At 33.0% G+C, this 11,403-nt stretch overlaps 1 protein-coding gene across 8 annotated transcripts in view; it reads left to right on the forward strand.

Annotated features, from left to right (window-relative positions):
* Window positions 1–11,403, forward strand: part of EHBP1 (EH domain binding protein 1) — a 403,219-nt gene that overhangs the window by 190,697 nt on the left and 201,119 nt on the right. For all 8 annotated transcript variants that reach the window (XM_044663370.1, XM_044663373.1, XM_044663371.1 and 5 more), the window contains one exon: window positions 2,044–2,236. In XM_044663370.1, coding sequence (XP_044519305.1) covers window positions 2,044–2,236 — 193 coding nt within the window. The remainder of the gene's footprint in view (window positions 1–2,043; window positions 2,237–11,403) is intronic.

Here is an 11,403-nt window from a genome sequence, read left to right on the forward strand (position 1 = left end):
ATTGTAGTTCCATATTCTCTTCAAATTCCATAGAGTCCTCTGTCTCATTATGTGTTGTATCATTTTCCTTTCTTTTATAATTTTTATTCATACAAAGATGTTTGAGCTCATTAGATCTGAAAGCCATATTTCCTTCTGTTACTCTTTTTCCTATTTATTCATCTGTTTTTTTCAAGGTCTTTGAGATTTCTTCTTCCTGAAATCTCTGGTACTCTCAGTTACCCTCATCTTATTTTCATATCACCCACTTCATGATTCTCTCATCTCTGACTGAGGTTTCCTTAAGTGTTGGATCCAAAAACCTCTCAGCCTCTCAATTTTGGTAATTCACTGTTCACCAGCTTTGGTCTTTTCCCCAGTTGACTTTTGGGTGAGCAGAACTGGCCCAAACTGAACACCATGCTTTTTCCCTCATGAGTGGAGTATAACCCCTCACACATATAATGCCCTGTTGTGGCAACCAGTCTCCATGCCTCCATTCCTCATTTCTCTGTCTAACATTGGCAGTTTAGCACTTTGCAGTGCTAGTACTTTCAGGATTCAGTCCCTGGCAGGCTTTTGCTCCTCAAAAACAGTGGTTAAGCTAGTGGTCAAGGCCTGAGCAAAATTTCAGTCTGGAGCCAGTGTCTCCATGACATTAGAAAGAGGAACAGGGACCATTGTGGGAAATTTTAAAATATTTTTTCTATCTAAGTGTAGAAACAATTTTTAACATTCTTTAAAAAAATTTTGAGTTCCAAATTTTCTTTCTCCCTCTCCCCTTCCCCTTATTGAGAAGGCAGACAATTTGATGTAGATTATACATGTGCAGGCATGCAAAACATATTTCCATATTAGCCATGGTGTAAAAGAAAATAGCCCCCAACCTCCCCAAAAAACCAAGATAAAGTTTTTAAAAAGTGTTTTTTAATCTACATTCAGACTCCCATCAGTTCTTTTTCTCAAGGTGGAATAACATTTAAGGAATCATAAGGAATTGGCTTGGATCATTGTATTGCTACAAATAGCTAAGTCATCCAAAGTTGATCATCATATGATGTTCTTGTTACTATAAGACCTATTATGGTTCTGCTCACTATACTATGAGTGGTTTTTGATTTAAAATTGTGTTGTGTACTTGGGTCTATTAAAGCATCTTTACTGACAGTAGTAGGAGAGGAAGGGAGAAGTACCAAATGAGTTCAGGGTCAGTAAATATTAGTTCCAGGGTTTGGGGTTTTGATTTTTTAATACCTTCTTTTGGATTCTGAGTATCCTAGAACAATGAAACAGCTGAAGTTACTTTATCTTTGGCCCATAAATTCTGTTTTGGAGAAGTTTGAAAGGTTATGGGGAAAAGAGAATACCATTATTTTGCCTCCATGACTCAGAAGTTCTTCACTTTATTTAAGAGATGTTTATAATATTTCTAAAGGGAAAAAATTAAACTGAGACCAGTTAATGATTGTATTATATAAATTATTTTGCTGCCTTTTATTATTTTGCTAAGATGTTGTCATAGTGTAAATGTAATTAGAAGCCAAGTAATCTACTAAATTAGAAACATTCATAGTTATATTGATAAATTTGAGTTTTTCAGTTAAATGTGATAATGCCATAAGATTTTTTTTTTATCTAGCCTTGTGATAACAGTATATAGAATTTAATCTTAACATAGTCTTATTGAGTTGCCTATGCCACTAAGAGATTAAAAGACTTGCCCTGGCTCACCAAACCAGAATGTGTCAGATAAAGACTTAAGTTGCCTCCATGGCTTACACTCTCAATTCTCAATGTTGCCTCTCTGTTGTTTAAGATAATATTTAATTTTACTGCAGAGTATTAAACCAATATTTTGTTGGGTGGAAGTTACTTTGGATTTGGAACCAGATACAAGCTCTGTCCTCCCTATCCTGTAAGATTGTTTCTAGAATAAAATGAGATAATGTATGTGAATATACTTTGAGAACTATAACTTGATATAAAAATATAAGATATAGTATAGTTGTCACATAGGATTAAAAAATCTTAAAAAATTATTTAAATAATTATCTTTTCATTTAGATCAAACCCTTTTTATGAACCCAAACTAACTCCTACTCCAAATAATTGGGTGACTCCAGCTCCAGAACCAGAATCTGAAAAGAAAATGAAAAGAAAGGCCCCTGAGCCACCAGGACGCTTTCCAAAGACAGAAGGAAGGATAAGTGAGAATACTGTTGTTTCTGTAGGAGCAGATCTCTCATCTTCTCCTAAGGTAGGTTTTGGGATTTAACAGTATCATAGTATTTACCTTTTATGTCTTTTATTCTGTTTTTTTTTTTTTTAAACAAAAAGAGGTACAAGGCGCTTGACCATATTGTTACCTAAATAAATCCTTTTTTATGTAATTTAATGAGTTGTGCTATATGCACACACCAAAGTGAACATATATTGATTTGCTGATTAAGATTTTGGGAGTGTTTTTTTGAAGTCAGTAGGCAGAAGCAATAATTATTGCAATATTGGTAGTTGTAGGTTACATAAAAGGAATTCTAAGATGTAGGAAACAGTTTTTTCCCTACTGTGGAGGAAAGAATAGAAGTCATCCTCTAGCATTGGGTTCGGTCAATGGTTCATTGAACCAAAATTCCACTTGGAAAATTGTATTCTGATTGATACTTAAGTCTTTATCTAACTGCCTTTTTTCATATAGTACTGAATACATAATGATATATGGAATGAGGAAGGAATATGGTTTCAAAAACAGAACAGAGCCTGAAACTTGAAAATAATTTGATTTTAAAGAATAATGTTCTGCATACAGTAAAAATGTTGGCATGTTGTAATTCTAAGATAACTAATTTCTTCAGTCTGTAATAACTATTCCTATAATTCAATTGATGTTTTTTTCCCTCCTAATAAGTAGCTACTTTTTATTCCACACATTTGAAGCCTCATTTCAAAATTACTTTTACTTTTGAAGATTTGTAGTCAGTGAAGGGCAACTAAATGTTGCCTCTCAAAATTGTTAATCAAACTTTAAGAATTACTTATCAGAATTTTTTTTTTGACACTTCACATATTTTTTTCTTTTTCCTTGTACAAGAGGCTAATTGTGTTTGTACATGTATTTAAGCATTTACAAATAGAAAGTTAAATTCCTTATCAAAACTATATGCATGTGTGTATGTGTGTATATGTATGTCCCAATTAAATACTGGAGTTTTTTTTTCTTCCTATGACCTGGATTTGTATAATTTTATTTGGCAATTTAAATATGAAGTAAAATTAATTTAAGCAAGTCATATATCTTTAGTAGTTCACAGAACTCATAAGCTAAGGAGAATTAAGTATTATATTTCATGAAGTAATCATTTTAAATAGACATCTATTAATGGGTAGTTTCTGTTTGTGAATGTTTGTCATATCCACTTTTTAGAATACAAGTATCACAGCAAAATGCTCCTTAAGAAAGTTATTGTTGCTAGTATTGATTCTAATAGTCCTGTCTTCCTTCTTAATTACTTCATAGTTATAAATTTTCAAGTTCCTAATGTTGAAGTAGAAAAAATTGCTTGCTCTATAATGTTAAATATCTATATATTCGTGTGTGTGTATATGTGTGTGTGTGTGTGTGTGTGTGTGTGTGTGTGTGTGTGTGTGTGTGTACAGTCACACTCCAACAAATTGATGACACACCTAACCAGGAATGGCCTACACTCCAGGACTCTTGCATTAGAGCCACTATGACCTGGCCTTCCAGACTCATACAGGGCTGTAGACATGGAGACTTGTCTCTCTCTTTCTCTTTTCAATTAAAGATAATAATTCATAGAACATAATCCAGTTAACATCTGTCCTTAATTAAAGAGAAGAAAGGTGAGTGAATCTGCTATCCATAACCAGCTTGTATCTCATGCATGAAATATTCTCCTCTCACCTTCATGACTCCAAGAATCCTTAGTTTCCTTCATGTGGAATTTTCTTTGAGGACCTATCCTGTTCATTGTACCTCAGTTGCTACTGCCCTTCCCTCCAGAAATTACTTTATATTTACTTTACTAATTTTATCTTTAGTTTTGTTTATATTATTTCTCCCCAATAAAATATAAGTTCCTTCAGAGCACGGACTTTTCCTCTTTTTTTGTCTTTGAATAAACCCAGGTTCTGACAGAATGCCTAGCCCATGTTAGGCATTTAATAAATAATCTTTGAATGAACAAATAAATGATGACACTGAAGATTACATTTTATTCCATATAGACCACTTAATAAAGCAGAGTACTGTTTTACATTTTAAGAGTTTCATCAAATTATTTTTATTTTTAAAAGATATTTTATTTTCTCAATCACATTAAGTTTCAAACCTACATTTTTCAAAATTATAAGGTCCAAATTGTCACATTCCTCCTTTTGGAGATGGTATGCAATTTGATCAGGTTTATACATGTATTATCATGCAAAACATACTTCTGTATTGGTCATTGTTGTAAGAGAATGCTCTCATATAAAACCAAAACCCCAAAATAAAAACACAAATAAACTAAAGCAAAAAATAGTGTTTTGGTCTGCATTCTGACCAATTCTTTCCCTGGAGGTGGATAACATTCTTTGTCTTAAGTCCTTCAGAATTGTCTTGGATCATTGTATTGCTGAGAGTAGTGAAGTCTTTCACAGTTGATCATTGTACAGTATTGCTGTTCCTTTATACAATGTTCTCCTGGTTCTGCTTATTTCACTCTGAATCAGTTTCCACAGATCTTTCCAGCTTTTTCTGAAATCATTCTGCTTATCATTTCTTATAGCACAATAGTATTCCATCACCATTATATATGACAATTTATTTAGCCATTTTTCAATTGATGGAATCCCCTCAATTTCCAGTTCTTTGCCACCACAAAAATAGTTGCTCTATATATTTTTGTACAAGTAGGCCCTTTCCCCATTTTTATGATCCCTTTAGTATACATACCCAGTAGTGGTAGTACCCAGTCAAAGGATATGCACAGTTTTATAGCCCTTTGGACAAGTTCCAGATTGCTCTCCAGAATGATTGGATCAGTTCACAATTGTATCAACAATGCATTAATGCAGTTATTCCTAAAGTGGGCGCCACTGCCCCCTGGTGGGTGCTGCAGCGATCCAGGGGAGAGGTGATGACCACAGGTGCATTTATCTTTCCTATTAATTGCTATTAAAATTAAAAAAAATTAATTTACAGGGGGGCTAAGTAATATTTTTTCTGTAAAGTGGGTGGTGGGCCAAAAAATTTTGGGAACCACTGCATTAATGTCTCAATTTTGCCACATCCTCTCCAACATTTATCACTTTCTTTTACTGTCATATTGGCCAATCTAATAGTCATGAGGTGGGTACCTCAGAACTGTTTTAATTTGCATTTCTCTAACCAAGAGTGATTTAGAACATTTTTATATAATTATTTATAGCTTTGATTTCATCATCAATTGCTTGTCGTAGCCTTTGACCATTTGTCAATTGGAAAATGACTGGTATTCTTATAAATTTGACTCAGTTCTCTGTAATTTGAAAAATAAGACCTTTATCAGAGAAATTTGCCATAAATTTTTTTTTACCAGTTTGTGGTTTCTCTTCTATTCTTGCTTATATATTGGTTTTGTTTGTACAAAACCTTTTTAATGCAGTATCATAAAAATTATTCATTTTGTATTTTATAATGTTCTATATCTCTTATATGGTCATAAATTCTTCTCTTTTCCTTATATTTCATAGGTAAACTATTCTATGTTCCCCTAATTTACTTATGGTATCATCTTTTATGTCTAAATTATATACTCATTTATGATCTTATCTTGAATAGGGTATGAGATAGTGGCCTGTTTTTAGCCAGTACGAGATTGTTTTGATGATTATTGTTTTATAGTACAGTTTGAGATCTGGTAATGCTAGGTAACCTTTCGTTACATTTTTTTTCAATAATTTCATTTATAGTCTTGACCTTTTGTTCTTCAGATAGATTTTACTATTTTTTTTTCTAGTTTTGTAAAATAATTTTTCAGAGTTTAATTTGTATGGCACTGAATATGTAAATTCATTTTTATTATATTAGCTCAGCCTACTCATGATCAATAAATATTTTTCCAGTTATTTAGATCTGCCTATTTGTGTGAAAAGTGTTTCATAATTGTGTTTATATAATTCCTGTGTTTTTCTTGGCAAATAGATTTTATATTGCTTAGAGTTGTTTTAAATAGAATTTCTCTGTCTATCTCTTACTGCCAAGTTGTTGGTTATATTTAGAATTGTTGATAATTTATGTGGGTTTATTTTGCATCCAGAAACTTTCCTAAAGTAATACATTATTTCAACTAGTTTTTCAGTTACTTCTCTAGGATTCTCTGAGTATACCATATCATCTGCAGAGTGTAGTTTAGTTGCCTCCTTACGTATTTTTATTCTTTCCATTTCTTTTTCTTCTATTTTGCTAAAGGTAACATTTCTAGTACAATAATAAATCATAATGATGATGATGGATAAACTTGCTTCACCCCTAATCTTATTGGGAAGGCTTCTAAGTTAACACCATCACAGATGATACTTGCTAATGGTTTTAGATAAATATGACTTATCATTCTAAGGAAACCTTGTTTATTTCTGTACTTTCTAGTGTTTTTAATAGAAATGGGTGTTGTATTTTGTCCAATGTTTTTTGGTATCTATTCAGGTAACTATGTGATTTCTGTTTGGTTATTGATCTGGTCAGTTATACTGATAGTTTTCCTAATATTAAACCAGCCCTGCATTCCTGTTATATTTCCCACTTGGTTATAATGAATGATCCTGATGATATATTATTGCAGTCTCCTTGCTAGTATCTTATTTACAATTTTTGCATCTATATTCATTAATGAAATCGGCCTATAATTTTGTTTCTGTTTTTGCTCTTCCTGACTTAGGTATTGGCATCATATTTGTGTCATAAAAAGAATTTGGTAGGATTTATTTGCCTATTTTCCCTAATTGTTTATATACTATTAGGACTAATTGTTCTTTAAATGTCTGATAGAATTCACTTGTGAATCCATCAGACCCTGGGGAATTTTTCTTACAGAACTTTTTATCAAGATGCATTGATGACTTGTTCATTTTCTTTTTCTGAGAAGGGATTATTTAAAGTATATTATTTACTCTTTTATTAATATGGATAATTTATATTTTTACAACTATCCAAACATTTCACTTAGCTTGTAAGATTTATTGTCATATAATTGGGCAAAATAGCTCCTAATGATTACTATAATTTCTTAATTGATGGTGAGTTCCCCCTTTTTCATTTTTGATACTAGTAATTTGATTTTCTTCTTTACCTAAAAATATTTAATCAATACTCTTATTTTTTTATTAAGCCAACTCCTACTCTTATTTATTATTTCAATAATTCTTTTATTTTCAATTTTATTAATTTCTCCTTTGATTTTTAGGATTTCCAAGTTAATGTTTGATTGAAAAATTTTAATTTGTTCTTTTTTTAGCTTTTTAGTTGTATGCCCACTTTATTGATCTGATTTTCCTCTATTTTATTGATATAAGTGTTTAAGAATTTAAATTTTCCCCTACGTACTGATTTGGCTATATCCCATAAATTTTGATATGCTGTCTCTTCATTGTCTTTCTCTTTAGTGAAATTATTGACTGTTTCTGTAATTTGTTCTTTGATCCACCCCTTTTTTAGAATTAGATTAGTTTCCAGTTAATTTTTAATTTGTCTTTCCATGGTTTTTTCCACACCATTATTGATTATAATAATTATTGTATTATGATCTGAAAAGCATGCATTTATTATTTCTGGCTTTTTGCATTTGATTATGAAGCTTTTTTTTTTTTTGCTCTCACATGTAGTCAGTTTTTGTTCAGGAGCCATGTACTGCTAAAAAAGAAAGGTATGCTCTTTTATATTCCCTTTCAATTTTCTCAAGAGAGCTATTAAATCTAACTTTTCTAAAATATCTTTTACTTCCTTCACTTTTTAAACATTTTTTGGTTAAATTTATCTAGTTCTGTGAGGAGGAAGTTGAGGGTTCCCCACTAGTATAGTTTTATTGTCTTATTTTCTTCTGAAGATCATTTGATTTCTCCTTTAAAAATTTGGAGGCAATACCATTTGGTGCATATATGTTTAGTATTGATATTAATTCATTGTCTATAGTATCTTTTATCAAGATGTAACTTCCTTGTCTCCTTTAATTAGATCTATTTTGCTTCATCTTTGTATGAGATCATGATTGCTACTCTGGATTTTTTTAAGTCCTATGAATCATAATAAATTCTGCCCAGCCTCCTTTACCTTAACTCTATGTGTATCTCCCTGCCTCAAATGTGTTTCTTTTAAACAACATATCATTGGATTCTGGTAATGATTTTCTTCTTTTTGTCCTCTTCTTTGTCTCTCTTTTTACTCTGTCCCTCCTCAAAAGTCTTTTGCTTTTAATCATCACCCTCTATTTCCCCATTCCTTCTATTACTCTCCTTCTTATTGCCCTCCTACTTCTCTATGAAATAAGATGAGATTCTATACTCAAATAAGTATAGTTTTTAATTCCCTCTCTGAGCCAATTCCAATGAGAATTAGATTTAAACATTGCCCATCACCACCCTCATCCTCCCCTCCACTGTAATACTTTTTCACACCTCTTTAGTTGACGTAATTTACCTCAATCTCTCTTATTACTTCCCTTTTTTCTCAGTGCTATCCTCTTTTTCACCCACTTGATTCATTTTTTTTGCATATCATGCCATCCTAATCAACTTCTACTCCCCCTTCTATGTATATTCCTTCTTACTATTCTAAAAATAATAAAAATTTTAAGAGTTATAAATATCTTTCAATGTAGGATTATAAACAGTTTAACCTTATTGAATACCTTAAATTATCTCTTATTTACCTATATATGTTCCTCTTTAATCTTATATTTGGACATAATATTTTCTATTTAGGTCTGGTCTTTTCTTTTCTTTTAATATTTTATTTTTTAGAAAAACTTTCCTTGGTTACATGATTCTTTTTACTTCTCCCCTCCCCCATATCCAATGCACATTTCCACTGGTTTTAACGTGTGTGATCAATCAAGACTTATTTACATATTATTGATAGTTGCATTGGTGTGGGCGTTTAGTGTCTACATCCCCAACCATGCCCGCATCAACCCATGTGTTCAAGCAGTTGTTTTTCTTCTGTGTTTCCACTCCTGCATTTCTTCCTTTGAATGTGGGTAGCGTCCTTTTCCATAAATCCCTCAGAATTGTCCTGGGTCATTGCATTGCTGCCAGTACAGAAGTCCATTACATTTGATTTTACCACAGTGTATCAGTCTCTGTATACAGTGTTCTTCTGGTTCTGCTCCTTTCACTCTGCATCAATTCCTGGAGGTCTTTCCAGTTCACATGGAATTCCTCCAGTTTTTATTATTCCTTTGAGCACAATAGTATTCCATCACCAACATATACCACAATTTGTTCAGCTATTCCCCAGTTGAAGGACATCCCTTTGTCTTCCAGTTTTTTGCCACCACAAAAAGTGAAGCTATAAATATTTTCGTATGAGTCTGTTTATCTATTATCTCTCTGGGGTACAAATCCAACAATGCTATGGCTGGATCAAAGGGCAGGTAGTCTTTTAGAGCTCTTTGGGCATAGTTCCAAATTGCCATCCAGAATGGTCAGATCAGCTCACAACTCTATAGGTTTGGTCTTTTCATCAGGAATACTTGAGAATCTTCTATTCTTTCTATTAAATGGCCATTTTTTCTCCAAAAGAATGTACTCAATTTTGCTGGGTAGGATACTCTTGGTTATAAACCTAGTTCCTTTGCCTTCTAGAATATCTTATATCAAGCCATCTGATCTTTTTAATATAAAAGCTGTAAGTCCTATGTAATCCTTACTGCAGCTCTGTGATATTATAATTTTTTCTTTCTGGGTGCTTGCAGTCCTTGGCTCTTGAATTTAGCTATAATATTTCTGGGACCTGTCATTTGAATATTTATTTCAGAAAGTGATTGGTGGATTCTTTTAATTTCTATTTTACTCTCTTGTTCAAGCATATCAGGGTAGTTTTATTTGATAATTTCTTGTAATATGATTTCTAGGCTTTTTTTTTAAAATAAATCATGGCTTTCAAGTTGTCCAGTAATTTTAAAATTATCTTTCCTGGATCTATTTTTACAGATTAGTTGTTTTTCCAATGAGATATTTCATACTCTGTTTTTTATGCTTTTGATTTTGTTTTATTGTTTCTTGACATCTCATGAAGTCATTATCTTTTACTTGCCCAATTTTATTTTTAAGGAATTAATTTTCTTCCATGAGCTTTTGAACCTCCTTTTCCACTTGGACAACAGTACTTTTTTTTTTTTTTTTTACATTTATTAATATTCATTTTTAACATGGTTACATGATTCATGCTCCTCCTTTCCCCTTCAACCCCCCCCCGCGCCCCCCCTACCCATGCGCATTTCCACTAGTTTTGTCATGTGTCCTTGATCAAGACCAATTTCCAAATTGTTGGTAGTTGCATTGGTGTGGTAGTTTCAAGTCTACACCCTCAATCATGTCCACCCCGACCCATGCGTTCAAGCAGTTGTTTTTCCTATATGTTTCCTCTCCTGCAGTCCCTCCTCTGAATGTGGGTAGCGTCTTTACCATAAATCCCTCAGAACTGTCCTGGGTCATTGCATTGCTGCTGGTTCAGAGGTCCATTACATTCGATTTTACCACAGAATGTCAGTCTCTGTGTATAGAGTTCTTCTGGCTCTGCTCCTTTCGCTCTGCATCAGTTCCCGGAGGTCTCTCCAGTTCGCCTGGAACTTCTCCAGTTTATTATTCCTTTTAGCACAATAGTATTCCATCACCCGCATATACCACAGTTTGTTCAGCCATTCCCCAATTGAAGGACATACCCTCCTTTTCCAATTTGTTGCCACCACAAAAAGCGCAGCTATGAATATTTTCGTACAAGTCTGTTTATCTATGATCTCTTTGGGGTACAAACCCAGCAATGGTATGGCTGGATCAAAGGGCAGGCATTCTTTTATAGCCCTTTGAGCGTGATTCCAAATTGCCAGCCAGAATGGCTGGATCAGTTCACAGCTCCACCAGCAATGCATTAATGTCCCAATTTTGCCACATCCCCTCCAGCATTCATTACTCTCCCCTTCTTTCATTTTAGCCAATCTGCTAGGTGTGAGGTGATACCTCAGAGTTGTTTTGATTTGCATTTCTCTGATTATTAGAGATTTGGAACACTTTCTCATGTGGTTATTAATACTTTTGATTTCTTTACCTGAAAATTGCCTATTCATGTCTCTTGCCCATTTATCAATTGGGGAATGGCTTGATTTTTTATACAATTGCTTTAACTCCTTGTATATTTGAGTGATTAGACCCCTGTCAGAGTTTTTCGTTATA

The sequence above is a fragment of the Gracilinanus agilis genome, chromosome 2 (assembly GCF_016433145.1).
Source record: "Gracilinanus agilis isolate LMUSP501 chromosome 2, AgileGrace, whole genome shotgun sequence".
Classification (NCBI taxonomy): Eukaryota; Metazoa; Chordata; class Mammalia; order Didelphimorphia; family Didelphidae; genus Gracilinanus; species Gracilinanus agilis.